The 19,655-nt window shown below is 47.2% G+C and overlaps 1 protein-coding gene across 46 annotated transcripts in view; it reads left to right on the forward strand.

Annotated features, from left to right (window-relative positions):
• The window catches only part of LRRFIP1 (LRR binding FLII interacting protein 1), a 141,826-nt gene extending 122,719 nt beyond the window's left edge, over nt 1–19,107 (forward strand). For 31 of the 46 annotated variants that reach the window (XM_027588780.2, XM_027588784.2, XM_027588783.2 and 28 more), the window contains 4 exons: nt 104–196; nt 1,285–1,377; nt 2,633–2,774; nt 5,085–8,071. In XM_027588780.2, coding sequence (XP_027444581.2) covers nt 104–196; nt 1,285–1,377; nt 2,633–2,774; nt 5,085–6,778 — 2,022 coding nt within the window. In that variant the 3' untranslated portion in view covers nt 6,779–8,071. Of the gene's footprint in view, nt 1–103; nt 197–1,284; nt 1,378–2,632; nt 2,775–5,084; nt 8,072–12,861; nt 12,912–14,438; nt 14,557–15,247; nt 15,328–16,425; nt 16,531–18,248 lie in introns of those variants that run through there. The other 15 variants (XM_027588793.2, XM_027588799.2, XM_027588807.2 and 12 more) reach the window with 4 other exon arrangements.
• Nucleotides 19,108–19,655: the final 548 nt, after the last annotated feature.

Genomic DNA, 19,655 nt, shown 5'->3' on the forward strand with positions numbered 1-19,655 from the left:
ACCGGCAGTCACCGCTCTTGGATTATCGGATTATCGAGCCCTGCACTTTGTCTTCCTGCTTAACCCTTTATCTGCTTTCTTTCTATCTGTTCCTATTCCTCAGGAAATCCGACAGCTACAGCAGAAGCAGGCGAGTTATATCAGGGAGATTTCTGATCTTCAGGAAACAATAGAGTGGAAAGACAAGAAGATAGGGGTAGGACTCCCGAGTCTGTGAAACTGTTCAAAGGGGCAGTCCACTAGCAGATGCAGAAACGCTTGTGTGAGCATGCATGCACCCCCACGTGACACAGAACTGATAATACGGAGAATACACTCGTTTACTCAAGCTGACAGTAACTCTGAACTTGAAGTGCACTTCCGACATGGTGTGGGCACCTTGTCGACGCTAACTGGGTTCTGAGCCTGCACCGAGCGGGCCAGCAGCAGCCTGAGCTACAAGGAGTGAGGGAGGCACCCTAGGGCAGGTGGGACATGGGGAGGCTCGGGCCTCTCGGATTCTCTGTCCGGTGTGGCCTGGGCCTTTCTTGAAGGCATTTGAGGAAGCTGCAAGGTGGCAGGTGCTGTGCCCGTGTGTTCCCCCCTTGACCTGTCCCCGTGGAGACCCCAGGCCCCTCTCCTTTAACAAGAAAAGCAACCACAGCCCACCTGCCTTTACGAGTGACGAGTAGGAAGACCGGAGCCCACTTAGAGTAACCGCCATGCTTCCCAGTGACAAATGGCTTCCAAAACACAGCAGCCCGTCCCGCACCGCTCTGATGCGGATCTCCAGGTGTTGGGGCCCAGCGTCGTGCTTGTGCCGCGGGAGGCTGTGCTGGTTTTCCCTTCTGTATCCCCATCCACCCTCATTTAGGACCTGGCAAGCATGCGCACGTGTGTTTGCCTTAGGACTACTTTATGTTCGTCTGCGACAGCGAACACCAAGAATCAATGTAGAAAAAGAGTCTTAAGTCATCACTTGGGGTTTCTTACGCATTTCTTCTTATTCCGCGTTTCTCTCTCATTTGAATGGGTGCATGGCTTGTGTCCATTCTCTCACCGCGCTAGAAAGCTGTGCACATACAGCGGCCTCTTAGTGCCTTTAAGGCGGCAGGAGGGAACGTTCCTTGGCTGCCACAAATTCACGAGAAGCTTAGTATTTGCCTCTTGTCTGTGTCTTGAAGCGCCTCTACACAGTGCTTTAACTCTGGCAGTGTTCTACGTAGTGGAACCCTCCTTGTTCTCGTTTCAGTCACCTGCTCACCCACGCAAACTTCTCTCTCTCTTTGCTCTGCTCACACTCAGGCTTTAGAGAGGCAGAAAGAGTTCTTTGATTCCATAAGGAGTGACCGAGATGATCTTAGAGAAGAAGTAGTCATACTGCAAGAGGAATTAAAGGTATGAAGCCAAAGCATAGTTTAAAAAAAAAAAAAAATCCATGTTCTCAAGAATGACTGTGTGTGTGTACTGGTGTTAATTAGTTGTGTTCATTGATTTGAGTTCTGTTAATCAATTCAAATCTTCGGTTAACTGACACCGAAGAGACCCGTGAAATGAATGAACGTAGGTTTGGTCGGGTCTGCCCGTTCCCTTTAGATGTTCACAAGCATATCTGATCTTGAAAGCCACTCTGATTTCCAAGAATTTTTTATATACTGCTTACATTTTTTTCTCATACCCATTGATAAATTCTCCAGGACATTACTCCAAGTTAGACAATGTGTATGTTTCTTTATATTAAAGGCTCAAATTTAAGGACTTCTCCAACTGGTTGGTGGCGTGGGGGAGGCTCACACTAATTAGACTTTGAGACCCCGTGGGTTGAGGAACGTTCCACGTCCTGTTTGCACCATGTCAAGGGGTCTTCAGCTGCTGGCTGGACACCGAGTGAAGGAAAACGGGCTCGGGGTGGGTTATCAACATCGTTGGAGACAGTGTTGAAAAGAGGGGGTATGGCCATGGCAAATTCTGAGATCGTCAGTGGAAACAGATCAGGGTCAGCTGCTCATTATCAGGGGTCAAGGCCAGAGCAGTCAACCAGGGGGAGAGGTTCCTATCACGCTTCTCCCAGGGCTGTGAGCCTGGCGCTGGGGCCTCCTCCAAGCTCAAGGAGAGAGCTGCAAGCACGGGGGTAGCAAGTGAGTCCGTGATCCATGTGAAGTGTGACTGTTTCTAGAGTGTTTCACAGTGTAGTGAGGACGAATTATATTTCCCTTGAAGATACCAAACATTCTAGCCGCTTCTGTATTCCTTCTGTAACATAAGTTGTGTTTATTCCTTCCAGAACACACATGTATCTCTTTCTTTATCTCGGTCTCTCTTTTTAAAGAATGCAACCAGGGTTTTAAAAGTGAGGTCACTTTGCAGTGATTTGCCTGCTGCAGTACCGTGTGGCGGCCTGCAGGCCCTTACCTCCGGTTAAAAAGGATGCATGTTAATAGTGTCTCATCACCAGCCCATTGAGATGTGGATTGGAGCGTGGAGGAAGACATCCCAGATTTGTGTGTGTTCAGAGGACACTGACGAGTGTGGTGTCTACCACTTCTCTGATTCTGTTCCAACTTCAGGAAAAATAACTTCCTTTTCATTATTATTAATAAAATAGAGTTTAACCTAGTATCAGTCAGTATTACGAGTCTGTTTTTGTTCCCAGAAACATGGAATAGTCCTAAATTCAGAGCTAGCTACCAATGGAGAGACTTCAGACACTCTAAATGACGTCGGACACCAACGTCCTTCCAAGATAACGAAAGAAGAGTTAAACGCCCTCAGGACGGCAGGGGATGGGACGCTAGGTAAGTGCTCACCTTCCTTTGGGTCTTTTCATCCTCTAGTCCGCATCAATTCACCCTCCGTGCATCATTAGAATTGACGTAATCATCACTGATCAATTAACACTCACACAGCATGCCATGCGTCCTGCCACTTCTGGGGAGTGCCCTTGCCACACGATGTGATCACCCACGCGTGTTGTCTGGTGTGCATCTCTGTGCAGTGCTCCCCACCGATGGCTAAGGAATACATTTCTCTTGCTTCTCAAAGCCACCACGTGAAACTGTGAATGCAAGGAGAATTGTCTCAGAAATTAAGGGACAGTTCTGACAGTGCTAGTTGGTTCTCCTCAGCCACGGGCCGAGGATGGCTTCCTAACTTACTCCGTTACGGACATTTCCAAAGATCAGAATAGCAGAGGCTGTAAAGTAAGATAGTTAACCCTGGTTCGAAGCCAACACTGCACATCCTACACACACCATGAAGTGTTTTGAGGGTGTGAGGTGCCGTGGACAGAAGATGGCTTGTGACAGAGTATGTCTTGGGTGCCATTCTCAGGCTACCGCTCAGTGGCCCTGGGCTGGGGGGGCGGGGGGAGGGGCGAGGCGGACAGGCAGCCCCCGGTGGGGAGTGTGGGCAGGGTGGAAGGGGTGCCTTCCCCTTCGTCAGAGGTGATGTTCCTTTGTCCGTCAGTTTTTGCTTCGGGAGGAATATAAATTGGGGAATCCAGTAAATTGTAAGAATACTTGATACAATTTGCAAATATCTGAAAAGATTCACCGATTAATATTGGTCATAATATTTGGCTTTTGGATAAAATAAGCCTTCTGAATCCGGAGTGCAGCCTGGAGTTGCAGCCGGCAGGTAAGGCTCCCTTGTCCCTCATTACCCATTGCATTCCTGCTTTCTACAGTGAGGCTGGAATGTGCTCAGACCCCGTGTCTCTTAATTTCCATATAGAAGCTTTCACCTTTTTTTTTTTTTTATTTATGGAAATGTAGAAACCTGTAGGCCGCAGCTTCTCAGGACTTGCTTCATAGGGAGATGTACCTCATTATCTCGATGATTCCTAAAGGGACACGGCGCTTTCAATTGCTTAAAAGTTACTGAAAGACGATAAATTGATTGGTTTTCATCCTACCTGTATATAAACTGTGTGAGCAGCTAGGAATTTGATCATGTTGCTCTTGTTCAAACATACGTTTTATAAATCTTTGTTAACCGTTACGAAACCAACCCTTAAAGAACCAGAAATATCACTTTCGTAAGTGGTGTCCAAATGTTTTTTGATCGCATATCCCTATCAGTAAAGAATTGTGGGAACTTTCCAATACGTGTATTTTTAATTTATATATACACATACTATTCATCAATACAAAGTGTGTGTTATAAAACATATTCACTGACAGACATCTTTAAAGGGTGAAGCAAAACTAACTAGAAGCCCTGCTACTTCTCCCATTTTCTCTGGGGTAAGTGCACCCACCTGTGGAGATCACGGTGTAATAAAATTATCAGGCTTTGACTTTCAACAACATGGCATCTGATATGCCGGCGGTTGGTTTGTTTGGAGAATCTAAAACATAAGCCTCCATTCCAAAGTCGTAGCATGTTTTTAGTTTGTACTTCTTCAGTGGATGAATAACTTATTATTGATTAAGTGGTCATCTTGATCGTAAGCAGTTGCCACCTGCTGGCCCTCCCGCCAGACCCTGTGGGGATGGAGCAGAGGAGTTTAGGGCACCAGGCTACTTTCTCAGGAACACAGTGATTAGATGGTGGGGGTGGATTTCTTTTCACCTCACATGAGCTATTTCAGGTTAGTATCTTCCTTGAGATTGACCTTGAGGCTGAGTTTCTTAAGGTGGAGTGAAGGTTTCTTTTAAAAATTTCTTGAAGGTGGTTTTAGGCCTATGTGACGCACAGTGCAGTTTGACAGGCAAAGAAGTGTGAGTTGTCCAGCTGTGCATTTAGAAACGAACTTTAGGTCGTTCCTAAACCCATTATTTTGGATTGTTTGGCTGCCTGATCCAGAGCTCTATTTGTTAAAACTTAACTGCACTTTTTGAAAACCAGTTCACACCGGACGGCACCAGCAGCCACTCTCACCTTCGAGATGGTGGCGGTGGCCTCCGCGCATCGAATGCTGGCTGATTTAATGACTGATTTGCCGCACAGACCTGGCCAAGGCTTCTGTTCCGTGTGATTCTTTGATGACTCTCTCTCCTTAGGAATGGGGTCGGGTGGGAGAGAGAACGTGTGTTTACGCTGTAATGTATGTTAAGTGGTCACCACATCATGGGGTCCCTTCAATTTTCTCAATGGTCTTTTAGGAAGAGCCAGTGAAGTGGAGGTGAAAAGTGAAATTGTGGAGAATGTGGGGAAAAAAGAAATCTTGCAGAATACTGAGCAAGAACAGCACAAAGAGGACCCCGCACAGGAGTGTATGGACACAGAGGTGTTCCATCCTGGTGGAAATGCCAAGGACCAGAAAGCCTCTGAAGACAGTGCCCCCTCCCTAGGAGTATTAGCAGATGCCACAAATGAGGAGCAGGCTCAAAACCAGATCCTAGAGAACGCTTCCTTCCTTGAAAATACAGAGCAGGTTGAGTCCAATGAGGTCATAAACACACCAGATGATAGGACTGGGGCTTCCCTTGAGCAGTCTGAATGTTTGCGTGATGGTGAAATCCCAGGTCCTGGGACTGGGCAGGACAGTTACGATGCCTTGGATATCAAAAACCACAGTAAAGAATCTGCAGAAAACCAGGAAGACTTGAAAACCCACTTGGGAGAGGGTAGCACAAAGCCATGTCAAGAATCTGCCTCTCTGCAACCATCTGAAGTCGGAGGGCTGGGCAGCGCAGACACTGGGGAGCAAGGTGGGAGCCCCACAGAGGACGTGGTGGAGGCAGGGCTAACGGGGCTCGGGGAGCAGGTGGGCACAGAAGCCTCCGGCCCTCCAACCTACAGCGATGACCACGTGAGTCCTGATGAAGAGTGTGCTGTCGAAGCCCCCGCGGAGCTGGACCCAAGCGCAGGGCAGGACCTAGACAAAGAGCTCCCCAAGCAGGAAGCTGCTGAGCCCCAGGAGCCCCCGAGCACAGCGGTAGGTGGGGAGAATGACGAAAAGGAGGAGGAGGAAAGGGGGTTGAGGGATGAGAAGCCAACCCAGACAGAAGTGCAGAACATTCCTCGTTGTCCAGAGGCAGAAAGCAGTTTGCGGGGAGCAGCAGGTCCTGCTGTGGCAGATGCCGAAAGCAAGCCCCTAGATGTGAAAGAACCCAAGGAAGAAAAGAATGACCAACAGGGAGAGGCACTGGATTCATCACAGAAGAAGACAAAGAACAAGAAGAAAAACAAGAAGAAAAAAACACCGGTGCCTGTAGAAACCCTTAAAGATGCTAAGAAAGAGTTAACATTTCAGAACTCAGATTTAAGTGAGGTGAAGGACGACAAGCAAGTAGCTCTTACCGACAAAAAACCAGTTGTAGAAGCACAAAATGAGGTAACTGAAAGTCCAGAAGAGAAAAGTGTAGCAGGAAGTGGTGAAAATGTTGATTGTCCAGAAAATCCTAGAATTGAGTTGGATAAAAAACTTAACCGAGAAGATAATGATGTAAACGCTAAGGCGGGGGGAGAAACAGCTGACGGGGGCACATTAGGTGTGGGGGGTGACACAATCCCATCATCAGGCACGAGTGCCAGTGATAAGGATTTAGAGGAGGCTGTCCTAGAAGATGGCGCCGCTCCCGGCGGTCCTCCCGAACCGGGGAGTGGAGTGGTGCCCAGCGGTGCCCTGCCGGAGAGTGAAGGTCCCTCCAAGGCCGGTGATGGTGCCCCTCAAACAGGAAGTACAGAGCAGCATGAGATGGCAGGGGGGCCCAGTCAGGAAGTCAAAAAGGTCATAGAAAACGATGACTTAGCACCCACAGGGGAGCTGGGAGCCTCCACTTCAGAAGGCAGGGACGAGCTGAGAGGCGAAAGCGAGAAGGGCAGAAGCAAGGAAGACTGTACCATGTCGTAAGTGGACAGGGGCCAAGGACCGCACATGAAGCCCAGCTGCCAGAGGCTCGTCTGCTCTCTCCACGGGTGAGGTTCCTAAAACGTTCCACATTGAGATAGATGCACCATAGGACAGTTCAGCTACCGAGCTATCCACCACGTTGAGTTATAGACTGTTACTTGTAGACGTATTCTTCCCCATTAAGGTTATCACCCAGATTAGAAAGAAAGACACACCTGTAATCAGTAGGAGTCCTAATGGAGAACATTCCGGCGTGTCAGACAATAGACACTGCGTGTTTCTGCTTACAATCCGAATGAAGCTCTTTAGCATTTGCCTTAGGCTGATATTCTTGACCAAATACACCAGCACCCGATTGAAATGACCAAATGGCATTCTGAGATTTGTGAGTATAGTTGATATTTAAGTTAATGTGTCTTCATTCAAATATATGTCCTTTCATATTTGATTTTGATGTGTACGTTATAATCTATACGGTATTTTATTTTAAAAGGAGGTAAATGACCCAATAGTGTATAGATCACTGAGTGATAAGATTTGCACCTTAGGACAGTAATTAATCATGTTAGGGATAAGAAATAAGTATCTTAAAGCACTGGGACATCTTAATTCCCTTTACCTCATATATAAGTATTTTATCTCAAACTGATACTTTTGATCTCATTGTTGGTGATACCTGAATTTATTTTGTAGATTTTGACTTCACTTCATGCTGATTATGTACCAGAGTCATTTTATACAAAAAAAATTTTTTTAATTTGTTTCTGGAAGAGACATACATTGAAATTGCACTTCCTAATGCAGTTTTTGTGCAGGGGGACCATTTCTAAAATTTATTTTTTTAACTCTTAAATTACTCCTCTTTCTATTTGTCTTATATTCGAAAGAAAAATACAAAAGGTACCATTCTTGTGCAAACTGCTAATTGAACTATAACAGGATATTTTAAATAGTTGGATCACTTTTGGCATTTTGGTATAAATATTTTCATTTGTTTTATCTCAATATATTATTGGAAAATTCTTGATTTGGTCTTCCTGAAGGAAATACATATTTTCTGTACAAGGAAGCATTTTTTAAAATAGTTGTAAAGTTGAATAAAAAAAACAATTGTAAAATACTAAAATCACAAAGGACTGTACATTATGAATGCTGTTGACACTTTATAAGATTATATGAATTCATGTCACTGTTACAAGGTATAATTGAATGCAAAAAAGACCAGAACCTCAATAAAATTTGAGGTAAGCATAAGTGTTATTATGTAATTGAAATAAAAACATTTTATAATTTCACAAGCCTGTGATTCCACTCTTTGGGCTACTTGACTTCGGCTGTGGCTACTGTTCTACATAATTATTATCTTCAAAGTAGCGCCTACTTCCAGGCTGCTAATTCCCTGTCTGTGTTGTGTGAAAGACTCATTACTTCGTCAGTAATGAATGAACGTCTCTCCTGGTACCTAGACCGGGGCTAGTGTTGTGCCCTCCTGGGGAGAACTGGGAAGATCTTCCCTCATAGAATATCCTGTGGTCTGTGGTTCCGGTGAGGAGCCCCAGCGAAGAAGGCTCTCCATTCTGGTGCTCTGCTCACGTGTGCCAATTCTAAGAATGCTGTGAAGGATATGGTGAAATTGGCAAGTAAGCATTGACTCCTCCCATGTCAGCGTCCTGAAGCAGGGAACTGATACACCCTCCCCACTTGGGCCACGGGAGTGGAAAACTACAAGGCTTGCTGGAGAGTCTCCAGCCCGAGGGCTGCAAAGGCCCTTGAAAGGGGGCAGCAGATGCCTCTAACTTTAGCAAAGCGCACTCAGCCTGGAATGGGCGTCAGAAAGAGCTCTCATTCCTACTTTCAGAGGCCCCTGGGGAGATGATTCAGTAACCCAGCTCACTGGACGGTGAGATCATCAACCCATTTTAAGGTCTTTTCCTCTGTTACGTAACAGCACATTTAAGGACATTGTGGCACACTTCATACCCCTCATGTCAGCTGTCCAGGCGTCTCGATTATTCACGCATCCATTTAAGTAACAGACGTTTTGATCACTTCATATCTGGAAGGCACTGTGCCAGTGGACGAGCGGAAAGGACCCAGCTTCTAGTGGAAGTGGAGAGCTGAGAATCAGGAAATGAGCAAAAAAAAAAAAAGGATTCTAAACAGCCAAGCCATTTCTTGATAATCTAAGAGGCTCCACTGTGAGCATCAGTTACCCTGCGCCAAGGGAGACGTGACATTGTAGCAGTAACTGATGTCCACGGGAAGGCCCTCAAGTTACCAAGAAGTGGGTAGGACCTTAGGGATGTTCAGGTGAAGAAGGCACAGAGGTGTATAAGGCAATTTGGAAAGATGCAGTGTCAAAAGATTCAGACTCAAGAGGATCGAAAGGCTACCTATCAGCCACATCCCCAGAGGAACCAAGGCCCCTGACGTTTCAGTCCCATACGGAGCAGAGGAAAATGTTCATCACTGATACCTTAATCAAAAAGCAGGGATGTCTTCCAGCCCCAAACCAGAACATAGCCACTGTATATAAAGTGTACTTCCTTCAAAAGTATAATTAATTATAATCATGGGTGTACGTAGAAAATAGTTTAAGGCAACAAAATTTTGAATTAGAGGTTCTTTGATAATATACAAAGGTGGAGAAGCAATAACATGTTTTTCAGGGGTTTTTAGAAATGAGTTGTATTGCACTGAGTACTTTCTACTAATGTTTAGTGTTTCCAGCAGACGGAAAACCTAATGACCTGAACATTAAAATCTCTACTATCACTAGGACCCTGGAGTGCTAGTCCTGGGGGTTTATGCAGTTTGGGGTTCCTGTTTTCTACGGTAGACCCCTTTCCTAGGAGACCACCTTGAACAGCATGCCATGGAAACAGGGGAACACAGCAGTGAGATTCGTGCCAAATGTCCAGGCTCCGGAAAAAAAGGAAGGGGTGTTCGTGCCTACGTTACGTTAGAATACATGCTTAATCAGTGTGATGATCATATAGAGAAAACTTTGTCTTTCAGGAGAAAGAACCCTCACTCTTGCCCTTTTTTTCTTTTCAGAGATTTTATTTATTTATTCATAAGAGACAGAGACAGAGAGAGAGACAGAAGGAGAAGCAGGTTCGCAGCTGAGCAGGGAGCCCGATGCGGGACTTGATCCCAGGACCCTGAGATCATGACCTGAGCCGAAGGCAGACGCTTACCCATCTGAGCCACCCAGGCGCCCATCACTCTTTCCCTTTTACCCTATCCAATGCCCCTTGTATTTTTTATACATTATTTACATAGTATTTACATATATTTTTACACATATTATTTACATATATACATATTTTGCATATATATTTTTCAAGATGTGAACGGCTTCAGCTTTGGCTGACATAAACAGTACCCATCTGTACACACCTCCTGGGCCCTATAAATAGGAGAAAAACCCTGTCCCTCTTCTGCCTTTTGCAGGAAGGAGGTGCTCTCCTGGCGTGGGAGGCTGGCCCCAGGGATGATGAAAACAGCCCACATGGATTATAATCAGACAAAGTCAGTGCAAGGCGGGAGTGGATTCCTTGAGAGACCTCGGCTTCCCCCTCACTATCTTTTCAATATGGAGAGGAGGTGATTTTCCTCTGCCTTGGGAGAGGAAGCCCGAGGCCCACGATGGCTGAAATTAACCCACAAAATGAAAATTCTGCTCCTGAGGGGGTGTTATTATGAGCCAGCTACTCACCCGCACTGTGTCTCATTTGCTCTCTGAAAATGGAGTTGGAACCTGCCCCCCAGGGCTGTGGGCCAGATCCAGGTAAAGCAGTGCAGAGAGAGGGAGTCCTTAGTGATTGGGGTCGTTGCTGGGGGTTGACCTTGCTGTCCCTGGACAGGTGAGGTGACAAGGTACAGGCCAGAAGAAAGACCAAGGAGAACAGGGGCTCAGAGAATTTCAAAGCTGCTTGCGCTGTCTGCCCCCGGGGACTGTCCTCAGACCTCGCCACTATAAGTGCATCTCATTTCACGGGCCTCTGGACATGTGTTCCAGAACATTTATTGGAATTTAACCCAGAAAAAACAGACTTTTAAAAAATTGAAATCCTTTCATAGCCAACTCATTTTGACTTCTTCTCCGTACAAGAGAAAACTCTAAATTTGAGACACTGTGACTTCATGTTCTCCCCTGCCTTGTTTCTCAGCACTGCAATTGTGGCCTTAAATGAATAGTTTATGTCTGTTTATCATCGGGGATTATAGGCCAGCGATGAGCAGTGGAACTTTCTAAATGCAGGGCAATGGTAGGTCTGCAGCGCTCTGGGGAAGGAATGCAGTCAGCATCTCGATGATGAGCGGCTGTGCGCTCCACAAATCAGACTTGGTGATTTTTAAAACTACAAAAGTAGTGCCCGTTTTCTTCCTAGCCAATTAATTCGCTTTCTTTTTTTCCATTCCCTTCAAACGATGTAGTTTAAACTTCCTCTCCAGTTCTGCTGTAAAACTTTTCTCCCTTAAAATTTCACTTCTGTGTTTTTCATATTCTCCCCATACAAGTGAAGGCCATGTTACCCTTGTTTTGTGTTTGTTGGCCAGCTCCATTCTTCTATCTTAACATTTATTTGTCCTTGCTATCCAGGCTATAACAGAAGCGCTATAATAATAAAATTGTACAACAGATAGATGAGATTCAAGATCACTTTCTGACATACCCATTGCTGCTTAGGATGCCTACGGGTTTTGTATAGAGAATATAAGATAAAATAAAAAGTAATATTGAATAAAGAGCTGGGCTTATGACATTGATGTTTCAGTGTTGGATGGGCTTGTAGAAGAGAAAGAATAAACTATTGGAAGCAATTTGTGTAAATTAAAAGGGAACTCCAGAGGATCATAAATTTATCTTATGTTATGCTTGACATTTCTGGTTTAGTTTATTTTGTGGTTGTGCCTTTCAAAATAACGTAGGGTGCTTGGAAGAACAATTAGAGAAAGCATGTAACTTGGATGAGAATGTAGATAGGTGATTGTTTAGATGAAAACAAGTGCATTTTATACGGATTGTTTATTTCCTTTCTCACACAGTGAATCAAAGCTGCGTCGAGTGAAAGCACAGTGCCCTCAGGAGAAAGGGTCTCGGGCCAGGAGTCCAGCTCCGACTCCAGGGTCTGGGTTTAGATCTGGAGCAATAGAGGAGTGCAGTGGTTAGAGGTGTGGGCCCTCGCCTGTGGAAGAGAGATAAAGTAGCAGGGCGCACCTGTAGGGCTGTGTGGGTGAAGGCGCAGCTGCTCGGGCGTGCCTGGCACAGCGTGACCCTGCAGTACCCATCAGCATCGCTGTCACCGCCACATCTTCCTGATTTGGCCTTTAAACTGGTGTAGGGTTTTGCTCACACCCCTAAACTGCACCCCTCCCCAGGCTTTGGTTTCCTCCTCTGTACTCTACAGATTACATCACTCGACACCCCTTCAGAGAAATGTCCAGGGGATTTTGAAAGGCTTCTGTGTATGACACTCTTCCATGTCTGGGTGGCAGGGGTGACAGAAACCCACAGCGTTACTGCATCTCTCCGGACAATACCTGCTCTGCACGAGCAGGGGAGCGGATGTGTTGTCCGCAGACCTCTGATTTGTAAACGTATAGTCAAAGCTGTGGCACTGGGGAGTCTCTGAGAAAAAAAGAAAGATCCATTCTTCTGGGAAGTGACCTTGGGAAGTCAAGGATAATGAAAATGCCGTTGATACCGATCGCGATGCTCCGTGTGTTTGTACCTTGCTAATGATGTTAAACTATGAATCCTGTGAGATCTTGTGTTGCAGTGTGGTTTGGCCCTAGAGCCCTTGCATGCTAACCCAAAGTAGAAGACTAGCCTGTTTGCATGCAGCCGGATGCTGCCCCTGACGAGATAAGCATGTTGTGGGAGGTTGACCCAACCCACCCTCCCTCGGCTGACACCTCCCCCAGCCCTGTGTGTGGCCTCATTCGCTGTGGTACGTGTATAATACCTTCATCATTAGTTTCACTAACCTGAATGCTCACTCTTCGATTTAGCATGCTGCCGAACGGTGCACTACATGGATTCACTTCAACCTCTATCTTTCTGGTTTCTTTAGATATTAGGTTGAAAAAGCTTGTTGATGAACGGGAATGCTTATTGGAACAGGTAAATCATTTTATTACTTTATGAGTTCCCTGAGCAGCACCTGAGCCCGAGAACCTTCCCATACTTAACTTCTTGCTTTATCGGGAAAACCCTAACGCGTTATGCCTGAAAGCAATTACCAAGCCAACCTGTGTCCTTACTAGTTCTATCATCGTAAGTCACGTGAGGTTCGGAGAGGGTGTCCCAAAGACTCGAGGCCATGGAATCGAATGTGGTTCGCTCTATGCCATTTGCCGCCTAAAACCAGTATTTACTTAGAAGGGGCTAGAATAACCGTGGAGAGGCAGGAGCTTCACTGAGTTACTCCAGACACCAGGTCTCTGACTGCCGCTGGCTCAGGGAAGTCGGTCTTGGGATCCCTCAGTGATCAGCACCTCTTTCCAGAAGGTATTTCCTTGTTGCAGCTGATCAAAGTGGTTTTACTTGTGGTTCCTCTTCGTCACGTTCTTCCACCTCCAGAAACACTAACCGGCTGTCCTGTTTGGTCTTTTTATGTGCAGGGTAGTTACTCAGTCCTTCCACAGTCACTTTCTAAGGAAACTCAATTCCTCCCAGTCTCCTTCATAAGCCTAATCAAAGATATTTTGCCATACTGCTTACAGTTCTGCTGAAGGCTGCTCTCAAAATTGGGGAAAGCACTCAATGTGGTAGCCGCATTGAGGTTCCTGTGATCTTTTAAAAACACGTATCCATCCTAATTCTGTACGTATTTCCTTAGAGCAGCGTGGCATACTAGTGGGCAGTATGTGCCTGGGGCTCTGCTCTGCTTTGTGCTGGCTGTTGGGGGGCGGGGGCTTCCACAGGGTCCACAGAGGTCGGAGGTTAACAGGACAAGGGCTGGGAGACTGCCCATCAGACAGTGGAACTTCCTACAGTCGTGGCTGCTGACTACCAGGGAGAGCAGAGCCCTGCAGAAGCCAGCTCCCTGAGCATGGGCTCTGTGAGGGAGCACACAACTCAGCTAGGCCCTCGAGGACACTACTTTTGGGCCTGGAAGCCTCCAGAAGGCCCTGCCCGGCTTCTAAGTGAATAACTCAAAGGTGACTAGTGCACTGACTAACTCTGAGATAAACGTTTAAAGCATGTTATGTACCATCTCCTCCTGAATTCAAGAGGAATTTCAAACTTAGAAATAACTTTTCACCCAGAGTAACAAAATAATTTCTGCCTGATACGGTGAATACAATTCCATTTTCACCCATTATGCTATTACTTCCTGAGAAGAGTACCAACTGGCCGAAGGTTGTTCATCTCTTTATTTGGATTGGTTATTAAAGGTGAGAGACTCCCTGTGGTGGCTGGTGCATTGTAACCATTTACTACATTTTTCTTGTGCTGAATTACATAACTCCTATCTCTTTGGTATCTTGGAGACCCACGAAATAACTCCACAGCAACATCTGATTGTATTTATGGGGTGTTGGTTTTTCCTTTACACACCGCTTCCTGTGTCATAGGCTCTACGCTCAACTTCCGGCCTCATTTAGAATAGAGAAATTCACGTATTTTATTGGTGGGTGTTTTCAGATTAAGAAACTCAAAGGACAGCTGGAAGAGAGACAGAAGAATGGCAAGCTAGACAACCTGCACCCTGGAAGTGATGTCTTAGAAAACGGGACAGACATGCATGTAATGGATCTGCAAAGTAAATGTCCCTCCTTGTGTACAAGTAAACCTTTTAAGGGTCCTGTGTGTATTATACTTGGGCTACAGGAGAAAAAAACACCATGGCAAAGAACGCCTGGCGTTCCCCTTGGCCCCCAAAGCCCTTGAGCACAACAGTGCAAAGATGTTTCTGTGTGGGATTGAAAGGGATGGGCAGGTGGGCAGAGCGAGGGTGTCTTGTCTGAGCCTCAGGACTAGAGCAGGTGCCCCAAAACGTGCACCAAGTTGCCACCATAGGATGCGCTGTGAGAAACGGCGTTTTCCATGCTGGATACCACTGCCTTGTGATCAACTGATTGTATGGAAAAATTAGAAGGTATTTTCCAAACAAGTAAACTAGAAAGAGGCTTAAAGGGAGATAAAATTACCTGCAGCCTCCCCCCTTCTCCTCCCCCGACCACGTCTTTGTGTTCTGTGCTCCGGAGGGGCTTTCCTGCCTGGCGCTTACTTGCTCAGCCCGGGCACATGGAGCGAGAGAGTGCCTTCTCCTCTCTCAGCTTCAGCCCCCACCCCCCACACACACACACCCCACCCCCCTGGTGGGGCCACAGGCCAGAACTTCCAGATTTGCATGCCAAGTACTCAGTAGGGGCTTGGATCCCAGGAATTATTGTTTTAACATTTTAAAAGCCCAAGAGCTTAACAAATTTTCCTTCTCTTTCAACCTTTAGGGGATGCCAACAGACAGATCAGCGACCTCAAATTTAAACTTGCAAAATCTGAGCAAGAGATAACCGCATTAGAACAAAATGTATGTGTGTGCACTTTTAAGCAATAACGGGCAGTGAAAGCGATGATTAACTGACTTGTACTTGCTAGAACTCACCCTGAAAGGCTGAGCACAAAGAGGAGCAGAGATTTACAGAACCAGAAAGGGCCCTCCGTGTATCTCCTGCAGAGAGAAAGTAGGGAAGGAGAGATCACTGGGAGGATCCGGGTTGTCATCCTGGGTACTAACCCTTTATAAACGATGGCTGGTTGTGGAAAATCACTAATGTGGCTGGGCGGGGGGAGGAGGGAGGGGGTTAAAAATGTGGTTCTTTAAAAATTATTTAGTTAAAAAGCACTTCATGTGGGGCCATCCCTCTTGCCTGCATTTTCTGCCTTTCTTTCCCAACCGGGTTTCTAGATTGGGGGTATTTATGCCTCTAGCACGTTGGGCCGATCTGGGGCAAGCTGCGTCCTCAGCCAAGGGAGAGATGAAGTCAGTACCAGTACTCTTCCCCTCGCAGTTAATGGGCCCCTGTGGCTCTCGCTTTGGGACGTTTTTGAGGAAACAAATGAGAACAGCACGCCTGGGACGGGATGAGTTTAGGAAGCACGCTTTTGGTCTCAGCGGACTGAGAGTCTCCGGTGGGTTTTGGCTCTTCCTGTCCCGCGTCGCAGGCCTGGCCGTGGAATGCCACCCCCAAGGCTCCTTCTTTTCCTCTCTCCACTAGTTCCTGGCCTTTCCTTCTCCCCTGCTTCCTCCCCACCATGCCGCCCCAGGAGAGACTGGACAGGAGCTGAGGTCCTGGCTAAACCTTTGCCCACAGCATCGTTCTGCCTCGACCTACCTTCTCCTGCAGAATGGCCCCACGTCGGGGAGCGATGGCAGCCCTGTGGGAGCCACGAGTTTAGACTAGGGTCAGGGAGGGATGCGGCCCTCACAACTGGCAGCAGTAGGCTGCTCAGAACTGCTCACTTGGCTAGAACCTACACAGTAGCCCACGGGGCTAGATCATACCGGTTTGCATGGTCTGTCCTCCCATTTGATGAACCTCACCCTTTGATCCCACATGTGATAAAGCAACTGGAGAAAGAAAACAGGCCTGTTAATTTACACATATGATGTTTCCCTTCCTTTTAGGTAATAAGGTTAGAGAGTCAAGTATCACGTTATAAATCGGCTGCTGAAAATGCCGAAAAAATAGAAGATGAACTTAAGGCCGAAAAACGGAAACTCCAAAGAGAGGTAAATTTTCTAGGCTGTTTGCAGGGAAAGAATGGGAAATGATGGTCTACCTGGCAGCAGAGGGAGCATCTGCCCCTGCTCCCACCCGGGACTGTTTGGGGCCTGGTGCCAAGCCACCCCCCAGGGGCGGAGCCAATGCCCCGGGGAGCCTGGGGCTGAATCCCAGGCCTCCCCCGGGATGGTGGCCCTGGGGCCGCCCAGAGTCTGTCCTTCTCACCAGGGCCTTTGCAGGTGGCCTCTTCTCTCCTGGTTCTCTCAAGTTCTTTTTTGTCTTTGATCTTCCGCTGCTTCACCCTGATGTGTCCTATGCAGGTTTATTGCTGTTTGTTGTGCTCAGGATGTATGGTGTTTCTTGGATCCATGAAGTCTATTTCTAAATCAAGTTTAGAAAATTTTCACCCGTGACCTCCTTAAGTATTCATCTCCCCTGGTCTCTCCCCTTCCCGTCTGGGGCTCTAACCCGAGGCAGTCAGACCCTCTCCCTGCAGCCCCCGTATCTCTTAGTCACCTGTCCTTCCCTGCTCCTTACTGCTCTGCTGGTAGATCTTCCTGTTCGTCCTTCGTCTTTTTGAAGTGTATTCATTCCCGATGGTTGCTTGGTGTATGGTCGTGTACGCTTCTTTGTTAACTGTATCCTTATTTCTTTTTTTTTTTTCAAGATTTTATTTATTTATTGGAGAGAGAGAGACAGAGATCATGAGCAGGGGAGAGGGGTAGAGGGAGAAGCAGACTCCCTGCTGAGCAGGGAGCCCAATGCAGAGCTCGATCCCAGGACCCTGGGATCATGACCTGAGCTGAAGGCAGATGCCCAACCGACTGAGCCACCCAGGTGCCCCGAGGTACCCTTATTTCTTTAAAGATGTCATACACAGCTGTTCTGTTTTTCACGTCCATCCGAGGACTGACACGTGTCAGTCCTGGAGGCTCTATTCTGTTGCTGGCTCAGATGGCTTGTCCTTCATGCATTTGGTGTCTCGTGAAGTAGTGATGCTTGACTTTGATTTGCAGGAGCACTCCAGGCCTGACTTGGGGAAATTTCCTGCAAAGAGGGTTTGCCTCTGCCTCTGCTAGTGACAAGGGGTGCAGGGAGACTAACCTGTTCCAGGACCCCAGCCACCCTCCCTGAGGGCTTTGGATCAGAAGCAGAGCCGCAGACTCTTCTGATGGTGCATGTCTCCACAACCACGGGGCTGTTGCACCCCCACCTTAGGGCACCTGCGCTCCGGCCTGCTGCCTGTTGGGCCAGATGGCTCCCTGCTGGTGTCGCCTCCACTCTGACTCCCAGGCTCTGGGGGCCTGGCTCCGGGGTGTGGCCGTCTTGGCCTCAGCCAGTCCCACTTTGGTTTCTGGTTGTAGAAACCTTGCTCCCGGTTGCCCACGCCTTGGGGACCAACTCCTCCAACTGGCTGGGGTTCAGCTCTTATCTGTTTGCCTCACTTGTGTTTCGTGAGACCATCAGGACCCCCAAGACTGTGCCATGTCTGGGGTCAAGTTGTTTCAGAGGAGGAGGGTTGCCTAGTCACTCCTGAGGCCAGAATCTTGTGCCTTGTACCCCTTAAGGAGTAGTTAAGAAATATGTGTGTGTCCGCACATAGGGATGCGTGCACTTCTGGGAGCTCGGTGGGTCCAGGCTCTGTCTTTTGCAGGAGGGAATCTTGGCAATCCTTTAATGTGGGGAGGAAGCACGTTCCTCAAAGCTGCCTTTCGTCTGTTTCCAGCTGCGCTGTGCACTGGACAAGACGGAAGAGCTTGAGGTGAGCAACGGCCACTTAGTGAAGCGTCTGGAGAAAATGAAAGCAAATAGGAGTGCGCTCTTGTCTCAGCAGTGAGCACCAGGTCTGCACAGGAACCCGGCCGGCGGATGGAGAGCATGGTGTCGTGGGCTTGCCTCTGTTACTGTCCGGGAGTGCTGCTAGGTCCCCTGCTTCTAAGAGCGCCCGGTGAGCGCTTGGCTCAGCCACGGCCCCAGCAGCCACCAGATGCCTCTCTGACTGCGGACCCCGCCCCCCACCCCGACCCAGGCTGGGGCCGCCACCCCGAACCCGCGGGTATTTAACAAGCACACCGGGCCCACGGGAGCTGCGTGTCCCACGGCACGGCAGCCCCGCGACGCCACTGAACATGGCAATCTAGGTAAAGATTAAAATGGGACTTGAGTTTTCTTTTCACGTGTCTTGCTGAAAACTGAGGGGACGTGTTACAGTGTCGGGACTTCCTTTGGGGGCAGAATCTACAATTTGAGCGACTTCGGTAGTATCTCTTAGTCTACGCTTTTCATACACAAAACACTGTGGAACCACAAGCCATTACCAAGCAAAACTCTTTCACTAGAAACAAGGGGATGGTCTGGAAGTAAAAGTGACCTTAAGAAGACTCTTTACAGGCAACAAATGAAGCTTTTCTAAGGGATTTTTGCATCAGTTCAACCCTAAGAACACTTTTTTCCAGGGTAATTAGCCAGTAGCCCCCCTGAAAATGACAGCTTTTCCATTCGCACTATGTAACCCTTCTACTTGGACTTGAAGTTGTGAACTCCTTTTAAAGAATGTACTATTAGAACAATTAAAAAATGAAATGCTGAAAGATTTTAGCAACGTGGTTTTTATTTCTTTCCCCACTCCTAAAGATCTCTATTCCATATTCATTGTTCTGTACGTTTTGAGTCATCTCTATTTTTTTAAGTATATCAAATCAGTTTACCCTCTTTCCTTGGTTAAAAAAAAATATATATATATATATATATATATTCACAATGAACAAATAGTGAGTGCACTTATAAGAGTCTTAGACTATAAAGCAAACCGAGGAAGTTACACACTAAAGTCCAACTACATGATCTTCAGGGGCAAAACAGAAAATTTGACTACTTACTGATTTCTAGTTCCTCCTTGTGGATGTTGTGCTTCAAGCTGGCTTGGTTAAGCAGGCCAGCTTTTCAGGATATTAGCCAGACAGTATCACCCGAAAGTATACTTTATGTTGACACTTGGGAGAATGCTGGTGTGGGGGACATGATATACCATTGAGACAGCGCTCCCAACATAGTGCTCGAAGTCATGAGGGTCTGTCCCCCAGCACTGTCTGGGTCCAGGATACACAAGGCAACATTTCACTGGGCACAAGAG

Source organism: Zalophus californianus, chromosome 3 (genome assembly GCF_009762305.2).
Source record: "Zalophus californianus isolate mZalCal1 chromosome 3, mZalCal1.pri.v2, whole genome shotgun sequence".
In the NCBI taxonomy this organism is placed as follows: Eukaryota; Metazoa; Chordata; class Mammalia; order Carnivora; family Otariidae; genus Zalophus; species Zalophus californianus.